We start from the raw sequence: 22,595 nt of genomic DNA on the forward strand, positions 1-22,595 counted from the left end.
CCCTCTTTTTCTCCAACGCGGTCTTGTCTAACACACACAAACCCAGGAAGTTTAATTTCAGCATCGCTTATAGAGCTGTCCCACCAAGTCTCAAATAAAGTTAGTACGTCGAAGGTCTTGTTGTCAATTCCCTAGAGACGCAAAGAGTCCGTTTTATTTCGAAGACTCCGAATGTTCAAGTGAGCAATCCTGAGACCTCCAGTGGTCTTAATATCATCAAATGTTAGGTAGCCAGGATTTGACTCAACATCTCCAGCCAAGGCGATAAGAGTCAAGGCAAAGCAGGCGTGTTGAAAGACTTTACAGAGCATTACGTCGTTTTGAAGTCGATAGAATTTGTACTTATGGGTGGGTTCACTTCGGCGAAAAGAAGCTCCCACAATTTCAGTCCTGCAATTCATCTGTGAAACGAAAAATGTTTCTCTGTCGTTTAATAAGGTGGAAAAGTAGGCATACTTTATAACATAAAATATTTGATTCGCCTAGTTAAGCCACGGAATTTATATCAGATTGCTTAAAAACCTTTCTAGTTTGCCAAGAAAGTTAGAATTTTCCCTTTCAATATATTTGAAAAGGCGAATTTTAGCATATTCTGACCACTACAAATCGTCATGGCCGATGACCGTAAATAAACTTGATTTAGACGTTAAGTTTTGGGATCAGGGACCTGGTTGACAACTCTATCCAACACAGCCGTTTAGTTTAGACCTTTTAAGGCAAAAAAATGCAAAAACCTCCTGTACATTTTCGATTTTTCAAAAGTTATGACCGTTTGAACCAGCACATGTACGAGCATTCGCGATTTTTTCACCTACACCAAAATCGAACTACTGGTCTGCAGATTTCGTTATAAATACAGCTTACCCGCTTTGCAGCCCGGCTTCATGGCTAAGTTCAGAATTTTTCTAATAACCAAATTGATGAAATCCATGACAAAATCAACAAATAGCTAAGAATTGCCTTCGAAAAGTAGGCGGCATCCATTCGTGGTATCAAAACAAATGTCGGAATTGTGGTCACATTTCGAAAAGTAAGTCACCCATTCAACATCGCTTCAGAGCTGAATTTTTCCAAAATCAGATTATAAATTCTCCATGTCTGGAAGCTGAGGGAGAAATGAAGGTTTTATTCTTCTGAGGTGAAGAAATAATCGCCTAAATTTAGATCACGACGATCCAGTTCGATGTTTTACTGTTCTCACAAACGTCCGCACAAAAGAGAAGACTGCTGATGGCTTGTGCTGTACGTTGTGCCGAATGGTTTTGTCCTATCCTAGTTAACACCCCGATGTAATATTTGGGGAGAAAAATTGTGGCTGAAAAGGATAAATGCTTTTACCTGGAGTTTGATATGATACAATTAATTGATTTCAAATGCTTGATATAAATTACGTCATATGGTATGTACTTCCCTTCACCGATGCCAAAACATTTCCAAACTCTCATACCGGTATCTCCATATTAGAAGTTGTGGAAGCTACTAAAATGCTCAATCTTATTTATACAGTGTTCTTTGATTCGTCGACTATGCTCAATGCAGCGGTTGTTCCCTTCACTAGGTGTTGCGTTAATACATCTCTCATATCCACGGCAGTTAGAACATCGTGCCCTTCGTTGCAGTGAGCACGAAAAGAGGATTTCATTCGGCAGATCACAAACGTCTTTACCAGAGTGCGGCTCCAGGTAGTGATAACTATGAACTTAAACCCCAGCTCCTTTTGCGACATCTCTCACAGCTAGGGAGCTGTTGTGATAGCAACCAGCACTGGTTGCTACCGGGTTCAGTTTCTCCATGTCATCTGCAAACGCCGACATTACTAACGTGCTGGTACTTTCAGCTGCCTAGTCGTCTCCAGAGCTCTGGCTGTCGGTCTTAGATCTGCATCCCAGAGTCCAATCAGCTGTAAAGGCATTTGCTTTCGGTCGAGGCGGCGTCCCGGGAGGCGTTGATGTGACTGTTGCAAGATTTATAGCTGTCATTCGTTTGGCGAGTCTGGGAGTTGAGAAAATCAAACAGAAATTAGAAGTCCTCCCGCCATCTGATTGACTGATTGATCAGGGGAAAGGTCGTGTGGCAGCCCTGACCTGTTAACGATGAGCTCATACTCTTGTACTTTTCCTCTAAGCTGACCTAAATGACATGCTTTTAGATGATCATCGATGTCCTGACCTCTACATTCTGAAAGCTTTATAAACCTCGCTAAAGACTCGCCACAGACTGAAGCCTCTCTGGTTTCGAAAAAGGCACTTGCACGCCATATCACACTTGCAGGCCTTCCAGAAGAAAACATAGGCATGCTACGCATGCAGAAGTTATTTTTTTTGATACGTAAGTTGAAATGGGACACTACATAACTGATGCTGGTGTCTGAATAAATTGTTGGCAAAAATAAACTGCATTGGTACAACGCTTCCTGCAGTTCCCTCCACAGCCCTAATTTGAACTTGTCACGCAACGCTCTCTCTCTCCAACATTGCATGACGAGACTAAACAACAACCTGCTCGTAGGTTAATATTGTGCTTATTGCCGTTCCTTCGTCAGAGACAAAGTCCTAGTTATTATTATGACCATTAAGGGCCAGAATCAGAAATTCCGTTTGGTTTTTCCTGTGCAAGAAAATGCACAATAGCGTGCAGTTTTTAATTAGCGTAAAATAAAGTGGTGGACTTATCCAGGGAACGAGGTTGAGTTTTGGCATCGAGTGTCAGTCAGATTTGAAGTACTGGCCGCGCATCAGTGATAAGTTTGTTACAGTTTATACTCATCTTTCGAGTGAACTTAAATATATTTATTTAAAGTACAAACCAAATACCGTGAATCCCTACTAGTGTTAACGTACTGATGAAAACAACAACTCTTGGGAACAGTAAAAGTTTTGGCCGATTGTTTAATTCGATTAATTAATACAATCATCTTATGTAAACATTGGCGATTGAAACCATCCGTAGATAAATATTGCGGACAAAACAATACTTTTCAGACCAAAAAAAAAAAAGCGGAAGTCACCGCCACATACCTTTAATTTCAATCAGTCAAAAAACTTGAGGTCTATAAAATGCCTACTGTGATATATCGTTCCGAGGCAAAAAAAACTTGAAAGTTTTGTTATTAGATGTAAGCAAGAGAAATCCTTGTAAGTAAAGTCATCGCGTTCAAATGCAAATTTTTATTGAGTGATCCCGCCTTTCCTCTGGCTATTTTAGTAATTCCAAATTGTCATGGATGGCATCGACTTGTTCCGAAGTCTTAGTCTCCATAACTCCGCTCCATGTTAACAAACCATGAAAAGCTCTCGACAGCGATTTTTCTAAAATCCACAAATCCGGCCCAAACATAGGCTCCGTGTAGCTTCTTGTTCAGTAACAGATGGTTGCCTCAAAACACTCTTCCATATCATTTTGCAGTGGAAAGCTCTATTTTATCTCTTACAGCCTCTGGACAAAGATATTTTCCGGTCTCCGTTCTTCGAACAAATGAAAGTAGATTGAGCCAAGAGAAAATATCATTCTTCAAAGGATAATAAGGTGGGCTACTTGATTGGTTGTTGCCTATCTGGACTTTGCCCTTTGCGTGCGAAATACGTGATAAAATACAAATTGTTTACAGGAAATTGACACGCAATGGGGTAAAGTCCAGGTTAGCTATAAGCGAATTTTATTGGTAGAAAACGTCTAAGCATGTGAGAATTGCGTGGAAAATTAACCGATCGTACCATTCTGTCCCTTGTGAAATATTTTTCATTGAGGTAGATTTATGTCATAAAATCTGCGTTGTTTACTGAAAAATAGCATTTCATCTAAGAAAATCTAATCCATACTGGCGAGTGAAAAGTAACACGCAATTGTAACGGGAAAGTATCGTTTAAACAATATTTAATTCATGGAGGACTTTTAGAAGCAAAGAAACGGATATGTAACAGTGGGCAGTCGACGTAGAAGGTAAATGTAACTTGGTGGTCGTTTCAACCGCTGCTAAAAGAACAACCATATGGCAAAAAGAAAAGATTATCAATCAAATATGATTTACTCAAATATCTTGCGCAAGATTTACCAGAGTCAGTAAAACTAGCCTTTCCGAAACAACACGCTATAGCGCTAAATTCGTGTTAGACCTCCAGCTGAAGGTGTGTGCGTCGTAAGTGAAGGAGCGGTACACAAAACATGCACGTTTTAACTCGCTAATCGGTAGAAAAAGTTCCCTGACGACCTTTCAAATCCAGACAGATCAGCGATAAAATCCTCACGAAGGACATGAGCCATTACATTGAATAGATGATCTTACAACTCTTGTAGATGTAATCTTACCCCGTTCCTTGAGCGAAATTCAAAATTGGAATCGCTGATTAAGTCATATATAGCAATGAAATATCTTGAAGTTGTTCCTATCAACATCTGAAGTAATATTTGATTCAAAATTTTTCTCATGTTCCACTCAGTCTCCTTCAGAAGGAAGAATAAGCATAGTCGTACAACGATCACGACTCCACCACTTTCCCAACACGACTGATACATTTCCTTAATTCGCGAACCGCTCTCTCCGACTCAAGCGTCGATTCGCTGAAATTTGAACACATGTCAAACCACAAATTAGCAAGGACGCTCTGATTGGTGCGACATCGAAAAATACTACAATCTGATTGGTTTGTGATACACCAAAAAATTGGGCCAACCACATTGCGTTGAGATACACCAAAAAAAAGATGCGCCAATCAGATTACTTAGAGATACACCAAATTGCGCTGATCAGATTACACTACACCACATTACACCAATCTATACGCTAACATATAGTTATTTTTTTTCAAAAAAATAACTCAAAAATGGCCACCGGGTTCACCTGCAATGGTTAATGCGGATCTCTGTGAAAACAGCACCACCGGTGTGCGCGATAGTGCAATCATTCAGCTTTAATTAAATGCCACATTTTAGCCCTCAAACTTTGACACATAGACTTGTGGAGTTCTATGACTGATTATTGACGAGGATGCAGCTGCAATCCAAAGTTTCAACAGGACATGAAGCGCGAAACATGGCTTTAGTTTTCGAGTTGAGTTCGGGACAACGAGCTAGGGACTAGTGTCGTTAGATGCCGACTGCTGAAGTTTGGTGTTATTTGCAGGAGTTAGCATTAAGTTCACCAGTTTGGGGAGTGAGGCATGTTGGAAATTTCACATAAACCCATGATGCGTCGAAGGTAAGTTGTATTTATGACGAAATCTGCTCCAATGGTTCTATTTTGGTGAAGGTGAAAAATTCGCGAATGCTCGTACATGTGCTGATTCAAACGGTCATAACTTTTGAAAAATCGAAAACGTACAGGGGTTTTTGCATTTTTGTGGCCTATAAAGGTCCAAAATTAATGGCTGTGTAGGATAGAGTTGTCAACAAGGTCCCAAATCCCAAACTTAACGTCTAAATCAAGGTAATTTACGGCCATCGGCCGATGGCGATTTATAGGTCAGAATTCTTCGTTTGCACGTGACGTCACACGTAATTATGCGATCTCTGAAAACCGGAAGTCGGCCATTGCTGGTGGACCAGTGCCGGATGCAAACAAAGCGAAGCAAAGACTTTTCGTCACAGTTGTTGAGTTTTTGTTGTTGTTTTATTCGGCCATGGGCTATATTTGTGCTGTCAAAGACTGCAGTAACAAAAAGAAAGGGGATTCTTGTATACAATATTTTCGCTTCCCCGCAATAAGAAAGAGCGGAGGAGATAAACTACGCAAGCTTTGTGAAGATCGTCGACGACAGTGGTTGGCAAACATTCGGAGAAAGGATTTAGATGAAAAGAAGGCTGAAAATACGCGTGTTTCTTGCGAGCATTTTGTTAACGGTGAGTAAAAAAATAAGGAATAGATTCATGGTTTAGGAAAATGCACGCGATACGATTTACGCAAAGATTTTTACGGACCTCAAGTTGATCGCACGTGTTATCATTGCATTTTTGGTTCGCCTTCTAGTGTTTGGGATACCACAGATCCTGACTGGGCACCAACTCTTAAATTGGGCCATGGTGATATATGCAATTCTTCAATAGCAGTTGAACGCAATGCTCGCGCAAAAAGCAGAAAAAGACGTAGACAAGAAAGAGCTGATATGGAGGCTGAAATTGCTCGGAAACAGTTGTTGAAAGTGTCGAAAGCCCACAAGTAGAGACTGAACCAACAATAGTTCAAGAATTCAAAGTTTCTGAACCAACTACTAGTGAGTTAATTTCTATTATTTCTGCATTCTGTTTGTGTTCCGATATATTTCCTACAAAAGCTTATCTTGTGGTGTTATTATTTTGAATGTTTTAATCTACAGTGCGTGATTCAAGTACTCTAAGTGACAACAATTGCCAGGCAGAACAAGCTACTACTAGAGACCAGGAATGCCAAACAGACGCATAGACCTTACCCAAATGGAAAATGAAAAAAACTACCTACAACACTTGATAGAAGAACTATCCAATTTAAAGAGTCAACTCCTATCTGCTCGATTTTTAGAACAAACATTTAAGAACAATGATGAAAAAACTAAATTCTACACTGGCCTGCCAAGCTACAAAACCCTGATGAGTGTATTTAATCTTACCTCTCATTGTATCAAGAGAAACTTTCAGAATGGTCTTGAATCATTTAGTGAGTTTATTCTAGTTCTCTTAAGGTTGAAACTTAATCTCACACTTCAAGACTTGTCTTACAGATTTGATATTTCAGTAGCAACCGCATCAAGAATATTTGATCGATGGATCCATGCACTAAGTATTAGATTGAAATTTCTTATATATTGGCCAGAGCGTGAAGAACTGCAAGCAACTATGCCTAGAGTATTTCAAAAAAATTTTGGCAAGAAAGTTTCTGTTATTATAGATTGTTTTGAGATATTTATAGAAAGGCCAAGTAGTCTAATACCAAGGGCAATGACTTGGTCCACCAATAAGCATCACAATACCATAAAGTTTTTAATAGGCATAACCCCTCAGGGTACTATCTCCTTCATATCCAAAGCATGGGGAGGCAGAGTTTCAGACAAACACCTGACAGAGCACTCAAGAATACTACGAAAGCTTTTACCTGGTGATATTGTACTAGCTGACAGGGGCTTTGACATAGAAGATAGTATTGGCTTTCATCAAGCCAAACTACACATTCCAGCCTTCACAAAAGGAAAAAAACAATTGTCTGCTGTCGAGGTTGAGGACACAAGAAAAATTGCAAATGTGCGCATACATGTCGAGAGGGTGATCGGTCTGGTCAGAAGGAAATACAACACTATGCAACAGATACTACCTGTACAGTTGGTCACGTCACGAAAAGGAGATGACCTTGCACCAATAGACAAAATAGCTATTATTTGTTGTGCACTGACAAACTTGTCTGGGTCAATTGTTCCATTCCAATAGAAATTCTTTTTTAATGACAAGAGTATTTAAATATAGAATACATATGTAGTCATTATATCTGACATACACTTTGCTAACAAGAAAAGTGCATTTTTCTGTGTTAATTAGTGCCATTTTGTATAATTTTTGAACAAAGTGTTACAGTGATAAACTGAATGCACTGTACTGTCTAGAAGTTGCAAGTCTGACAAGGTAATATATATATAGTGACCAGTATAACATAAAAATAATATTTACATGTTCAGTACTAATCCCATATTTGACAAGACTCTAAAATCTATGAAATATACATTGTCATTTCAATTGAATGTCAAAAAAAGTTCTTTTAAGTCCTGGCTAATAATACTTTTTGTAAATAATTTTAAAAATAGAAATTGCTGCAAATTTTAGAATTTCAGAAATGTTAAAATGCAACAAATTGGGACAAAGTTGTTGATTGAATACCATAAGTGATTACTTTTATAGGGATTTATATTAAAAACTTCAAAGAAAAAACATGATTATAACCTGTGTTTGGTACAAGAGGGGCACACCCACATCCCTTCAGGTACACACTACCAAGTCCCACGTTCTCCAGTTCCTGGCACAGGCAATCAGTGTGCTTTCACACTTGTCCTCCTGGCAGGTGCACCATGGCCCATCCTCTTCACTGTCTGATGGTAAATCACAGCCAGATGTTGGTTGACAGCCCCTTATAACCTCAGGTAGAATGCATTTTTTGTAAAAAGAAATGGCCTTTGGTAAATTTACATTCCAGAAGTGTTCATCAGGCATTAATCTTTGAACAAATAGGTCACACTCTGTCCAAACAACAAAATCACAGTAGGCCATTTCAGTGGCAAATAATTGACACTGCACCTGTTAATAATATTGGTGCTTGTTGTCAAGTTCTAGTTCACTGTCCTTGAACCTTAAGCAGAAATCCTTGTCACTGTTGGCAGCTTCTTGAATAGTGGACTTTCTGTGTTTGTATGGACATTTTATTTCACAAAGACCAATGCCACAGCATTCACACATAACCAGCCTATCAGGGGATGCTCCTAGAAATGGCAACCTTGGATTTAAATGCAGACCACAGTCAGCTACAGAAAGATTTAAATGGTCTCCAGCAATATTGAATATATAATCTGCTCTAGCTTTACTTTCATGATCAATACCCCATTTAGTAGCAGCACTGCTAAAGTGATGGGCTTCGGGATAACACACCGTCTTAAATAAAATCTTTGACGGTTTTTCTGGATTACTGCGGCACATCGACTTAAATTTTGAGGCTGTTATTCTAGCAGCTCTTTGCGTAGACCACAATTTTGCTTCATTCTGGTTTCTTGTGGCACTTTCAACTGTCTTGGCTTCTTTGGCATTGACATGAAGAGCAGAAAATACTTCGTCAATCAATTCTGGCTCTTCTAAAGTTGCTGAAGGGCATCTGGACTTGACTTGGTCTGCTACTGATTCAGGCATGCAGTCCAGCAACCTGCTTGTCATGAAAAATAAAAGATGAATTGTATGGGGGAATCAGTGAAAGGATGGCAGACTTTCCATAGTTAAATATTTCTTTGAAAAAGTTATCTCTCTCTGATGCAGTAGGCACTTCAATTTGAGGCCACTTTTTTCCTGCTCTTTGCTTGGACCCGCCTGGTTCTTCAAGCTGTTTTCGTAACTTATTTGCCGAAGTTAAGTCCATGTCACTGACTGGCATGTACGGGATCTCTTTAACATAACTCGGCATTATCCATTGGCTTTTTCTCCAGTACATGTCACCGAATCCCTCATTCGATATCCAGCTTCAACTGCGAATAATAGGGCACCAATATGGGAACATGCTTCGCAGAGGCCGGCCATACAATCACAGTGTCCTAGAATTACCTCACCACTCATGTCGGCGAGAAGCCATGTGCTCAATGGTGTTGTTCGTGTTCTTTGCGAGTGATTTACCCTCGCGGTAACAGCAACTGAATTCGATTCAGCGACTTTCTTGGTGAATACAGTATTGACCCATCCGGAAACAAAGAAATTATACGCGTCTAAAGCTTTGTACGCCTTCATTTCTTCTCCTGTTGCCCACGAGGTTTTGGAGGACGAGATAGTTTACAATATCCGGATATTGGATGCTCGGAAAATATCGTAAAACATCACTACATTCGCTATTCTTTACGAGATATGGGTCGAAACGACATAAATTAACTTTCTGACGATATCTACCCTTCGCAGGTCCAGTCAAAGACAAGTATTTTTGAGATAAAGCTACACCATCGTTGGTACAAATGTTTGCGTCCGCCATCTTGAATTGGTGCTATGGTCGGTATGTACTTCATGGCTGAATGCCATGTAGACGACATATATTGCTAGTCCCATATAGACGACATATACATCCTTTCACATCCCTAGCCACATCCCTATCCATCCTTTACCATCCCTATCCATCCTTTACCATCCCTATCCATCCTTTACCATCCCTATCCATCCTTTACCATCCCTAACCATCCTTTACCATCCCTATCCATCCTTTACCATCCCTAACCATCCTTTACCATCCCTATCCATCCTTTACCATCCGTATCCATCCTTTACCATCTCTATCCATCCTTTACCATCCCTAACCATCCTTTACCATCCCTATCCATCCTTTACCATCCCTAGCCATCCTTTACCATCCCCATCCATCGTTTACCATCCCTATCCATCCTTTACCAACCCTATCCATCCTTTACCATCCCTAGCCATCCTTTACCATCCCTAACCATCCTTTACCATCCCTATCCTTCCTTTACCATCCCTATCCATCCTTTACCACCCATAGCCCTCCCCAGCCATCCTTTACCATCCCTATCCATCCTTTACCATCCCTATCCATCCTTTACCATCCCTATCCATCCTTTACCATCCCTATCCATCCTTTACCATCCCTAGCCATCCTTTACCATCCCTAACCATCCTTTACCATCCCTATCCATCCTTTACCATCCGTATCTATCCTTTACCATCCCTATCCATCCTTTACCATCCCTAACCATCCTTTACCATCCCTATCCATCCTTTACCATCCCTAGCCATCCTTTACCATCCCCATCCATCGTTTACCATCCCTATCCATCCTTTACCAACCCTATCCATCCTTTACCATCCCTAGCCATCCTTTACCATCCCTAACCATCCTTTACCATCCCTATCCTTCCTTTACCATCCCTATCCATCCTTTACCACCCATAGCCCTCCCCAGCCATCCTTTACCATCCCTATCCATCCTTTACCATCCCTATCCATCCTTTACCATCCCTATCCATCCTTTACCATCCCTATGCATCCTTTACCATCACTATCCATTCTTTACCATCCATAGCCCTCCCCAGCCATCCTTTACCATCCCTATCCATCCTTTACCATCCCTATCCATCCTTTACCATCCCTATCCATCCTTTACCCACCCCTATCCATCCTGTACCATCCCTATCCATCCTTTACCATCTCTGGCCATACCCAGCCCTCCTTTAGCATCCCTAGCCATCCTTTACCATCCATAGCCCTCCCCAGCCATCCTTTACCATCCCTAGCCATCCTTTACCATCCCTATCCATCCTTTACCATCCCTAGCCATCCTTTACCATCCCTATCCATCCTTTACCATCCCTAGCCATCCTTTACCATCCCTATCTATCCTTTACCATCCCTATCCATCCCTAGTCATCCTTTACCATCCCTATCCATCCTGTACCATCCCTATCCATCCTTTACCATCCCTATCCATCCTTTACCATCTCTAGCCATCCGTTACCATCCCTATCCATCCTTTAACATCCCTATCCATCCCTAGCCATCCTTTACCATCCCTATCTATCCCTAGCCATCCTTTACCATCCATAGCCCTCCCCAGCCATCTTTTATTATCCCTGTCCATCCTTTACCATCTCTAGCCCTCCCCAGCCTTCCTTTACCATCCCTATTCATCCTTTACCATGCATAGCCATACCCAACCATCCTTTACCATCCCTAGCCATCCTTTACCATCCCTAGCCCTCCCCAGCCATCCATAGCCGTCCTTTACCATCCCTAGCCCTTCCCAGCTATCCTTTACCATCTATAGCCATCATTTACCATCCCATTTACCTAGCCATCATTTACCATCCCTAGCCATCCTTTACCATCCCTAGCCCTCCTCAGCCATCCATAGCTATCCATAGCCATCCTTAGCCTTCCTTTACCATTCCTAGCCCTCCCCAGCCTTCATTTAATGTTGCAGCGTGTATTATTTGGGGAGGTAGATTGTGACCTATTTGATATGACTTGAGGATTAAAAAGGTTAGAGCTCTTCGTGTAACCTTACTTACTTGCTTTCTAACCAAATTCAAAGGAAAAAAACCGCAATGTATACACTCTTTTAAAATCAGCAACTGGGAACAAAATTGTACCTTAGACAACAGGAAATAGCATCTCAGAGGTGTTAAAAATCCACATTTTCCCGTGGGGTTAGATACTCTAGTCTTCTCGGATAGGGACGAATAAATGGAGTTCCCGTCTCCTGCAGGGTTAGGGGTATGAGACGTTAATTTCCCATCCACGAGATTACTGTTTGATGGATGTCCTCCCCTGGGGTGGTTGCTGGATGGGAATTGGCCCTGAAAAGCCCCCATGGGGAGTGGTCAATTAACATATGTATGTATGTATTATGTATTTAGTAAAATCCCATTTCCAGCCCCTAAAAATGGTAAATCCTAGCTCCCATTTTACCCCTTCAGGACCCTCTGGAAATTTCATTTGCCTATTCTTTTTTCTCAAATGTAAAGCCCTGGTTCACTTGGTTTTGGATCATTTTTGACGTCATTTCATGTTCGATTACATTACAGACCCATACTCGACAGAACTAACTTCGATTTTTTTACTCAACGTTTGTCCTTTTACATAGCTGTTTTCCTCTTCAGTTTAAGGTAGTTACTGGATCTACACAATTCTTTAATAAATTTTTTTAAATTCTTTCACTCGAAGTTTATTATTTGAGTATTCAAATACTTAAAAAAAAGGAGTGGCGTTCGAGCTATTGGGCATCAAAAAGGAACGATTTTTCCGTTTTTCCACGCGTCTTTGCAGAAAATGTACCTCATCTAATAACCTCTATTTATTCAGATCCATTTAAGAAAAAAAACAGAAAATTAATGTAAACAAAAAATAGATATTGAGTTTCGAAAACATATCTAGATAAAAAGTCAATCCAATCTTTTGCAAGTAGTTTAAAAAGTAAGATCTAAAAGCAAAATTGTATTTTCACCCCTTTAATCAATCTTGTACCCGCACCCTCTCCAGGGTGTATTTCTTTACCGTGGCAGTTTGTACATCCATGGTAGAACTGTCTACTTACGTCATAACCGATAGGTTTCGCTCTTACATCTACTAATGATATTCCATGGTGATCAGGTCCTTGCCAAAAGTTTTCATAGGAACCCCCACGAATATATTTGTCATTCACGTCTCACACTTCAACGACATGAGAAAACTGTTTGGGTGCGTGGATATGTTTTTCCCTTTGTTTTACCATGGTTTTACTAGTACTTGAATCATCAGAAGATCTCTTTTCGAATTGTTACCATGATTATTTTCTTCTTACTGATTGTCCTTTAAATTGCTGAAAAGATGAGTATTATACTCTAACTACTCTAGATTATGGGACCTCGTGTGTAGTATACAGGACGAGCACTTAATTTATACCAATAATCTTTTCTTTTTTTTTAATTGGGTTATTTTTTAATTTCTAATTTCCATTTTCACCTAAAATCATGTTATACTTCGGTAATGAGTATGAGTATCTCGTCAGATTCTCATCAGGGATTCCAAAACCAAGAAAGAGATGATGACTGTGTTGCTTTTCCAACAAATTACTAAAGCTATATAATATGAGAAAAGTCAATACAATGGCTTTTGTGGTCTTTTTGTTAATGAAGTATATTAAAAATAAAAAAAAAAGTGAGCAGCACGGAAACAGGTAGATTTTAAACTTTAAAAACTTTACTTCCTACGCGTTTCGACTGTATACGCAGTCTTCATCAGGGAATGATTTTTTTAAATTTTTCTTCACTTCCTATCTATTTTTTTTTTCATTTCTCCTTCTTCTTGCAGGCAAGTAGCAATCTGATAATCCATCTCTGAGATGCTCTGCTCCCCTTTTCCTTTTCATCTGACAATTTCTTTGCCCATCTTTAAATAAAGAAAGAAATAGATCTTAATAAATGTTCTGGTTACCAGTATGTTCATGAATAAACACATTAAATGAGAAAAAATTCTTTTCACCCTCTGCCCTTTCTCCATCTATCATCACCACCTGTAGTTCATCTGCAGATGAAAAAATCATATTATACATCATGCAGAATTAATCATATTATTAATTCTGTATTTACCAACAACCCGTTGGCTCAGTTGGTCTGGGCACTGGACTGTTGTGCGGGAGACTGGGGTTCGATTTCCAGGCGGACCAACACTATCTAACCCTGCATTGGAGGGACATAAAAGAACCACTGAGGACATAATAAAAACCTGGCCTACACTTCATACTTATCCACCTCATTCATATCATTGTAAAGCACCTTTGGATATGTACATAGAAATGTGCACTATATAAATCCTCTATCATTATCATTAATATCATTATTTCCTATATAAATGAATCTCAACTTTGTTACGAAGCAATCTGCAATATAGCTGGTATAAAATTATGTCTACTGTTTGCTCAACCAAACATCTTACCTTTTCCATTCTTTTCACCCTCTGTCCTTTCTCCCTCTGTCATCACCACCTGCAGTTCATCTGCAGATGAAAAAATCATATTATTAATTCTATATTTACTATGTAAATGAATCGCTCCCTTGTGACGAAGCAATCCGTGATATTAAATTCTCTTAAGGTTTTTCTTTTTACAACCAAACTTACAAATACCTTTTTCTTCATTTTCAGGGTCTGCCATTTTTCCTTCTTTCAACACCTTCTGCAGTTCATCTGTAGATAAAAGAATCATTATTAACTACTTGTACTATTATTTTTAACAAATGCTTCATGTTAGATGTAAAAGAATGGTACCCGATGATTGATAGGAGCCGAGATTACTGTCTAATGAAAAATGAATGGGAAGACTTTCTTATACTTTTCCCCTACTGTTACAGTAGTAACATGGTATTATTTAAACAATATTTATTTAACCAGGTAAGCTTTAATTTAAGTGTCCATAAGTTCATAGATTTGCACTCTAACTTATGTTAGAGTGCAAATCTAATTTTTTAGCAATGGAAGCATACGAATCTGGTTTACATGATTATCCTAATGAAACCTTCTGTTCCCACTGCTTTATTCTCATCAGTTGATGTTATGCTTTTGCTTGTATCCCTGTTTAGTGATTTTCACAGGCACAGATGCCTCATATTTCTGCTAAATATGTTGCTAGTGAAGACTAGCCCTTAAAGAACAGTTCCAAAAGAACATTTAACCTAACCATACACAAGACAGTCTTAAATACTATATAGAGTGTGTTCATGGCGGCCATGTTGGTACCATCAACAACTTTATTTATGTATGATACTTTCCAGACATAGGGAATAATGATAATATGCTGTTATACTTTACCATTTGCTTGGTTTTCCTTGAATACTATACAAGATTTTTATTAAGACCATTAGAAAAATAAATAAAAAAATAAAGTTGGATTTAGCAGTGGCTCCTCCACAGAGTAGCTATTCGTCCACTATTTCAAATTGGAATTAAGAAGTTGATTTTTATGGAGGGAGGAAAACCAGAGAACCTGGAGAAAAACCCTCGAAGCACAGGAGAGAACCGACAAACTCAACTCGCATATAATGCCAGATCCGGGAATCAAACCCGGGACCATAGTGGTGAGAGGCGAGTGCCCTCACCGCTGCGCCACCTGTGCTCCCCATAATATATTTTTTCCTTAAAAAATTTACCACAACCATGTTATTACACAGTGGAACCTCAATTATCAGGGACAACATCAGACTAGGCCAAGAAGTTTGGATAATCCAGCCTCAGGATAACCCAGAAAGTGAATGAATATTGCTGAGGTAGAAGCTTTATTTAATAGTTCTGACTCATTTACCTACTCGTATTCATGAAAGATTTGATTGTATTATTATCCTAGTTTACGTTCGTCTCAACATCGATCAAGTTCAATTGAATAAACGAGTAAATCATCACATAAGATTTGCCGCTATTTTTCCTTTGGACCAATCTGGTTGACACGGCCAGTAAAATAACCCAGGACTATCGCTCCAAATTTTCAATGAGTTTTTGCAAAGCTCTTCAACTTGCAGATCATTTTTAGTGTGATCTGAAAACACTCCTGTTGACTTATCGAACACTTCCTATCATCCAGCTTTTAGTGCTTTCAATCAACAACAGACATTACAAAGTATACTGCACCTTCATCAAGCTTCTGTAAAATATTTTCTGGCAAAGAAGACCTCTTAATATGGCAACAGGTTAACTGCCCATCTGGGAATCTCATTTTTCTTCCAATGCAGCCAATGTTGCTGCTCTTTATGTAAAATCTGATAGCTGCTTCCTGCCCACCTGCAGCTAGATGAATTTGACAGCTTTTATGATGTTGAAGGCTGCTACTTCACCACATAGGCATCCTTTTGGTTTTGATTTTGGTACCAAAAATGTCTTTGCCTGAAAAAAATAAAGAAATGAAAACAATCAATAGCTGCCATGGTGGTTTGTTAAAAAAAAAACTAATTTTTTCCATCAAGAAATATGAATGAATGAACTTTATTTATCGTTGATAACGTGGGGAGTGATCACCCAATCTCCCGAGCCAAGGGCTCATCTATAAAACGCTAGACTAAAGGAAATACAAATATAAAATATGTTTTTTTGTCATGCAAAAATATTGCATTGTTTCTGGCACCAACATGGCACCAACATGGCACCAACATGGCCATGGACACACTTTATTTTATCTAATACTGACAAAGAATGGAACATAGAATAACCAATTATCAGTGAATTTCTGGATAAATTAATGAATATTACTTTACAGCTTTATCTATGAAATTCATTAGTATGTGGATATTAATCACTTACTTCATAATTATTTGCTGCCTTTTCCAGTATCCCTAAAATTACTTCCTTAATGGCATTGTTGGGTGCATTTAAGCTTGCACTTTGTTTATCAACACCACTATTTCCAATTGCCTTGTACTGGGGTAGCAAGGTGCCAGCACACCAGTCGCTCAGTTCATCGTAAAAAATTTCTTCTAGCATACCAAGTTTCTCAAGAATCTAATCAGACATAAAAATGTGTATGTTTAGACCATGCTAATAAATAGTTGTTAGTATAAAATAAATGAGGGTTTGGCTGCATCTGTGGGGTGGTTTTCTTAAACCTGTGAAACTGAGTTACATGTACTAGAATGCAATACACGACTTTATATTTAATACCTAGGACCTTTGTCTTCTTTTCTTCTCGTTTGACTATTACTCGACAAGGAGTTTTTATTTAATTGGCTTATGAAAATCACTCTAATGTCTTATACTTTACCTTTGCTGTTGAATAAAAAAGTAGGGCATAAGACATCTTAGACCTTAGATCTAAGATATCTCTACTTTGCTCGCCTTCAACTATATCTTGTACTCTTTCAAGAACATTAGAACTTTTTGGGTTTAAGATTACTGCTTCTAGGTCTTGACGAAGACCTAAGATCAACCCAACACTTCGCATGGACTCTCCTATTGCCTCTGCAAATTGGGACTGAAAGCTGAGGCGTGAGGAGATGTCCAGTGGGTCTGCAATTTCTGTAAACGGAACTATTGTCAATCTTGAGATGGTCCAAAAGACAAATAAATCGGACGTAAATAATAATTACAATATGTGATGATTATGATATAACTATGATATGTTATGTTTTATATGACTTTTATAATATATATGGTAGTGTGCATTTTGAAATATATTTAAATGTGTGAGTTGGGGGGGGGAAGAAAATATCCTTAGTTCATCGGGGGGGGAGGCTTCAATAAAAGAAAAGAAATTAATCATCATAGCCCGCCCCCTTTAGATAAATTACCAGTATGAATGCTCCCTTACCGTAAAAGTTTCTTTGAGCTTGAATGACTGAATACACTTTCGAGGTTGAAGGTGATGACAGGCAGAGCCTTTGTCACTTTTTCACCATGGTACGTGGTTCTCTCAACCTGATGATAAAGAAAGGAAATAACTTTAATTGGGAGTAATTACTAACTCATTAGGGCTAGCCAAAATGAAAATCAACTTCTGAATAGCCCTTTCCCAGGATACGGCCGGATGTACAAGCATTCCTGGATGTATCACACTTAAGTTTCATCCAATAAGGAAAGGTCTTCTGGGTACATCCGGGAATACTGTGCATCAGGCCGTATCTCGGGAAAGGGCTCTTCCCATTCGATCATGGAATGAGAACCACAGGTTTCTAAGCTGCAGGCTATTAAGTGCTACCCTTGCAAAAACAAAGGCCTTTTATTTTAAAACCTGCTTCATGATCAAGACACCTCCTTGAAAGTGGTAATTAATTCCCTAAATCTTGAGTTGATTTTAAATTCTTTTCTGTATATGCCATTAACGGTTACTTAAGTTAGTTATGATCTCTGTCAGCTTGCAGTCATAAATAAATATTTGGAACAATATCCATAAAAGTATTAACATCAGCATACCTTATTAAACACACTGACCACAACCCTTTCAATGACCTTAAAGTCATCAGCATCTTCCCACCATATTGGGATGGTTCTATTTTCAAGCTTTTTCAGAGGGCCAGCTGCAGTCCCCTCTGAAAGCAAACAAAGGACGTAAACATGCTGGGATGGCATGTACTTGTGAAAAGGAAACTTTCTTCTTTTTTTGTATTCCTAATATGATTGTTGACATCATTAAATTAAAACTGAGTTGCAGGTAAACTAAATGAGGCATATATGCAAAATGAATTTCAATAACTGCATCAAAAAGCATGAAACAAGATATCTTTAAAATGAAGACATTGCTGTTTACATTCTAAAGATATAATTTTTTAAAAAATGCTTTTTTCGAGGAAAATGTTTCAGTCAAAACTCTAGATTTTAGAAATTCATATCTTTAGATTGAATTTAACTTTATCTGTTATCTCATCAGTTTTGAACATTACTCAATGAGTTATTCAACATTTTTCATTATTTATTATTTTCAATTTCACCTAATATTGATGTCATTTTGTTACCAAAAATGGTAATGCAAAGACTAGCAAAAACTAACGAAAAAAACCGACGTTTCGGTGTCATCATGACGCCATTGTCAAGGAGAAATAAAAATAAAGTTTGTGGCAAGGTGTAACACTAAATTAGCATAAATATGTACGAGCTAATTAAACAAATACTTTTGCGCGAATTGAATCGCTTTGCACGTTCAGAGTGGGTTTTAAGTCTCTGATGAAAAGCATTTCGTTCACCAAACAATCGAACTTGTTACTACACTTTTTCAGAATGCTAAAACGTTTCAGTAGGTCTTTCGGGACTTCGCTGTGCCGTTCGTGGTAGTGTTTAAATATTGAAGATGCCTTTCGTTTATGTCCATCCACGCGTGTGTGTAAGTGTCCGCGTGTACAGCCCACATAACCCGCATCACACAGGTCACATTGAAATTGATAAACGACGCGTTGTTGGTTGACAATCTGTGGCTTGATTTCTCGTACTTTAAGATCTTGGCCAACTTTGCGGCTAACAAATACTGGCTGGACAGTTGTCTGCACCTTCATGCTAAGATTCTTGAGCTCTTTCTTAACATAATTTGCTGATTCCTGATCTTTGAAAGGTATGACCACACGAACAATGGATATTGGTTCTTTGGGCGTCTGTGTGGGCTGCGTACCAACAATTCTTGATTGTAAGAAGGTGTTAATGGTAGAATTTACCAGGCGTTCCGGGTATTTAAGCCGTGCGAAAACTTTCTTTAGGCGATCACACTCATCAGAGAAATGGGCCCAGGAGGAAGATAATCGGTGTGCGCGATCCAGCATAGTTTTCAGCAAGCTCCGTTTGTAGCGATTGTCTACATGGCTTTGGTAGTGTAATAGTAGGCCCGTGTTTGTTGGTTTCACATATAAAACGAAAATAAACGAAAGGCATCTTCAATATTTAAACACTACCACGAACGGCACAGCGAAGTCCCGAAAGACCTACTGAAACGTTTTAGCATTCTGAAAAAGTGTAGTAACAAGTTTGATTGTTTGGTGAAAGAAATGCTTTTCATCAGAGACTTAAAACCCACTCTGAACGTGCAAAGCGATTCAATTCGCGCAAAAGTATTTGTTTAATTAGCTCGTAACATATTTATGCTAATTTAGTGTTACACCTTGCCACAAACTTTATTTTTATTTCTCCTTGACAATGGCGTCATGATGACACCGAAACGTCGGTTTTTATCGTTAGTTTTTGCTAGTCTTTGCATTTCTAAATCTTTATTGATAAAAAATGGTAATGATTGGGAAAAACTTAAAATAAAAGATTCTCCTTATGACAAGTACTTGTCCCATGTGAACAGAGCCTTTGACTCTCGCAGTCTGTTGCACCTGTTGAAACTTTCGAACCTTCTTTCTCTAGAAGCTACTGAAAGTAATGATCCTATCATAAGAACCCATACTGAGGACCTTCAGAGGCACCTGGCAGGATTTGGACTAAAGATACACTCTGTATATAAAGACGGAGACTGCACATTCCGTAGCATAATAAGACAGCTATCAAAACTGGACGTTAGCAAAAACAAACAACTGGTAGATCATCTGAGGTCGCTGAAGTTGTTATCCGGTTCTGAAGATGCTGATACATTCGCCCTCTGACAGCTGTTTGTTGAAGAACTGCTCCAAAGAGAGGAAGAATATTCAGGGTTTGTCATCTCGGAATCAACCACCACACTAAAAGAAAAAGCGAATGAGTTTAGAATGGAAGGTGTGTTTCATCGTGAGATTGGTGACCTGACGATGAAAGCCTGTTGCAACGTACTCAGAGTTTCAATTATCGTCATCACCTCAAGCCGCCCAACACCTGTCGTCCCGTTCGTGCCTGACGATCCAATAAGTACCACTCCCATATACATTGCTTTCTACTATTATGGAGCTGGCCATTACGACGCTACCACCGAAAATTGTAATACGGGTATGTACATATACTTTGGAATGTTCTAAATGAGGCCTTTTCTGAAATGGTGAACCTGGTGCATTGTTGTATAGCTTCAGTACAAACATCTGTCCTTATAGGTAAGGTCCGAGACAAGGAGGAGCTGCAGCCTAGTGACACTAAGATTTGTCATTGCAGACGTCATGCCAAATCTAGAATGCAAGAGTTTTGTACCAGTCATGAACAAGGAGGTTTAACACGCTGTCCATGTGTTCGTAAAGGGAGACAGTGTTATAAAAGTTGCAGATGCTTCAACAGCAAAAACAAGCCTTCTAATAGCAGTGGTGAACCAGTAAATGGGTGTAGGTGTGGAGAAGTAGGGAAAAAGACCGGGAATGTATGCCCTGATATACCGGGCCAACGTCGAACAAAATGCCCTTGCTATAATTCTGGCAGTTCTTGTTCAACCGAAAGGTGCAACTGCAAGGGCTGTGATAACTCCTTCGGTAAAAGGGAGGCGCACAGCAAGGATAAAAAGAAAAGGTTGGGGAAATGCACATCCAGTCCTTCTCCGTTGAAAAGAAAACGTGGCATTGATTTCATGGAGGAAAATAATTCGGAAGCAAGTTTAGGATCCTGGACGGCCACAGAAACTTGCCTTTTGGATGCAGTGGAATCGTTTTTGCATTGCACTTGCTTCCTTCCTACAGGAGAAAACATTACACATTTATACAACCATGTTGTTAACTCGCGCTTTGCACGGGAGCTCAGATTGCTTGCGAGTGAACAAAACAAAGAAGCAAGTGGAAGGAAAATAAAACTTTGAAAAAAACAAAAGTATCGCAGCCCGTACTCTCGCTTACGGAATTGATGCATTGAACTAGAATTAATTCGAACGTTACATTTAGCAGGATAGTAAATGTAATATACAAGTCGCGGATACAGCAAAATTTTTTCTTTTTTTCGAACCACCGTTTTTTAAACGAAAGACTTGCCTCTATCACGGCTTAGAAAATACTATACCAAATCTCTTCAGAAGGCAGTAATATAGGTAGCCTGCTACAAATAATGTAGTAAATTCATAGCTTTTAAATTAACTGTTCCTGTTTGATTAACATCCTATCACGAACAAAAGGAAAGGTGTTTTATCTTATACCTTGGTAGCTTATTTACTACAAGGAATAAACTGATAAAGAGCACTATTATACTGCACTATGCTGAACGTACAGTGGTCGTAAAATTAAATTGGAAAATTAAATTGATTTTTGATGATAGTACTTGTGTAGAATGTTCAATATTTTCTGACATGTAATATGATATAAAAGAGTGCAAACTTTATAACCGGAAAACTTCAGTGAACCGAAATTCCAATTCTGTTTCTACGATTTTATTAGTACTTTTAAGTATAAATTACGAAATTTCTTTATAAGTGGAAAATACTGTTTTACAGGAAAATGAAATACTTCTATTTTCCATATTTTCACTAGTGAAGCTATGAAAAAGTTACAGGATCGTAACCAGGGATTTTACCGGGAGCGTGCATTTTTGCAATGACAGAAAACTGCCACTGCTTATACCCAGTTTTTATTATCTTTAGAAACAACTAGAATTGTAATGGTCAAGGATCAGCGGAACTTTCAGTTTCATGGGAGGGCGCAAGTGCACTCTGTGCCCCCCTCCCCCCTCCCGGGTTACAGGCCTAACGCATAATAACATAAAAATGACTTGTTTCTATTCTTCGATTGCACGTACGTCATCGCGGCATGTTCGTGGTATTTTAACAAAGGTTCCTCGTTAGCATCTATTGTCAATACCACCAACATGGCCGCCATGTCTTTGTCTTTTGATTCTCTTGGAAATGCTTGCGAGTACCTCTGCTTGGTGCAATTTTGGAAATATACCGATATCAAACTTTGACATATTCAGCTGGATAAAATGCATACAAGTGAATAATTTTTATGAAGTGTTGTCGAGAGATGAGATATTGAATGAGAATGTTAAGAAAAGCTATTATGTGATCAATCTGCATGACAAAATTGGCTCTGGCACACGTTAGGTCGCAATGAATATTAAAGATAATGTGATAGAGTATT

General features: G+C 39.0%; 2 protein-coding genes, 1 long non-coding RNA gene and 2 pseudogenes across 11 annotated transcripts; 2 read left to right on the forward strand and 3 right to left on the reverse strand.

The window, feature by feature from the left end:
- Positions 1-5,446: 5,446 nt before the first annotated feature.
- Positions 5,447-7,972, forward strand: LOC148716543 (uncharacterized). 2 transcript variants are annotated; one of them, XM_088745266.1, is made up of 2 exons: positions 5,447-5,835; positions 6,309-7,972. In XM_088745266.1, exons 1-2 carry the CDS (start codon positions 5,616-5,618, stop codon positions 6,392-6,394), a joined length of 306 nt encoding a protein of 101 aa, XP_088601392.1. In that variant the 5' UTR covers positions 5,447-5,615; the 3' UTR covers positions 6,395-7,972. The 2 variants fall into 2 exon arrangements, with proteins under 2 accessions (XP_088601392.1, XP_088601391.1); XM_088745265.1 differs by lacking the exon at positions 5,447-5,835 and adding an exon at positions 5,844-6,206.
- On the reverse strand, positions 7,933-10,524 carry LOC148716544 (uncharacterized; annotated as a pseudogene).
- Positions 10,525-12,484: 1,960 nt separating this feature from the next.
- LOC148716545 (uncharacterized) lies at positions 12,485-15,012 on the reverse strand. Its single transcript, XR_015995428.1, has 5 exons — positions 14,989-15,012; positions 14,308-14,367; positions 14,119-14,178; positions 13,666-13,707; positions 12,485-13,572 (listed from the first exon to the last, which is right to left on the reverse strand). It is a non-coding gene; the product is annotated as an uncharacterized LOC148716545 (long non-coding RNA).
- Positions 14,886-20,675, reverse strand: LOC148716546 (uncharacterized). Of its 8 annotated transcripts, none has more exons than XM_088745269.1 (6): positions 18,073-18,699; positions 17,471-17,577; positions 16,925-17,178; positions 16,468-16,665; positions 15,952-16,053; positions 14,886-15,012 (listed from the first exon to the last, which is right to left on the reverse strand). In XM_088745269.1, exons 3-5 carry the CDS (start codon positions 17,102-17,104, stop codon positions 15,958-15,960), a joined length of 474 nt encoding a protein of 157 aa, XP_088601395.1. In that variant the 5' UTR covers positions 17,105-17,178; positions 17,471-17,577; positions 18,073-18,699; the 3' UTR covers positions 14,886-15,012; positions 15,952-15,957. The 8 variants fall into 8 exon arrangements, 3 of the variants coding, with proteins under 3 accessions (XP_088601395.1, XP_088601393.1, XP_088601394.1); XM_088745267.1 differs by lacking the exon at positions 14,886-15,012 and adding an exon at positions 19,977-20,675 and having other exon boundaries at positions 15,801-16,053; positions 18,073-18,188; XR_015995426.1 differs by having other exon boundaries at positions 16,468-17,178; positions 18,073-19,526.
- Positions 20,328-21,776, forward strand: LOC148716547 (uncharacterized; annotated as a pseudogene).
- The last annotated feature ends 819 nt before the right edge of the window (positions 21,777-22,595 follow it).

This window comes from Stylophora pistillata, chromosome 14, assembly GCF_964205215.1.
Source record: "Stylophora pistillata chromosome 14, jaStyPist1.2, whole genome shotgun sequence".
Classification (NCBI taxonomy): domain Eukaryota; kingdom Metazoa; phylum Cnidaria; class Anthozoa; order Scleractinia; family Pocilloporidae; genus Stylophora; species Stylophora pistillata.

What these genes read in the sequence shown, in the direction of transcription:
- LOC148716543 (XM_088745265.1), top strand. Translation starts at nt 6,376, where the DNA reads ATGCCAAACAGACGCATAGACCTTACCCAAATGGAAAATGAAAAAAAC.
- LOC148716546 (XM_088745269.1), bottom strand. Translation starts at nt 17,104, where the DNA reads ATGCGAAGTGTTGGGTTGATCTTAGGTCTTCGTCAAGACCTAGAAGCA. An exon ending in TTTTTTATTCAACAGCAAAG is followed by an intron (nt 16,666 to 16,924) that starts GTAAAGTATAAG and finishes ATGTCTGATTAG; the next exon opens with ATTCTTGAGAAACTTGGTAT. An exon ending in AGGCAGCAAATAATTATGAA is followed by an intron (nt 16,054 to 16,467) that starts GTAAGTGATTAA and finishes TATTTTTTTCAG; the next exon opens with GCAAAGACATTTTTGGTACC.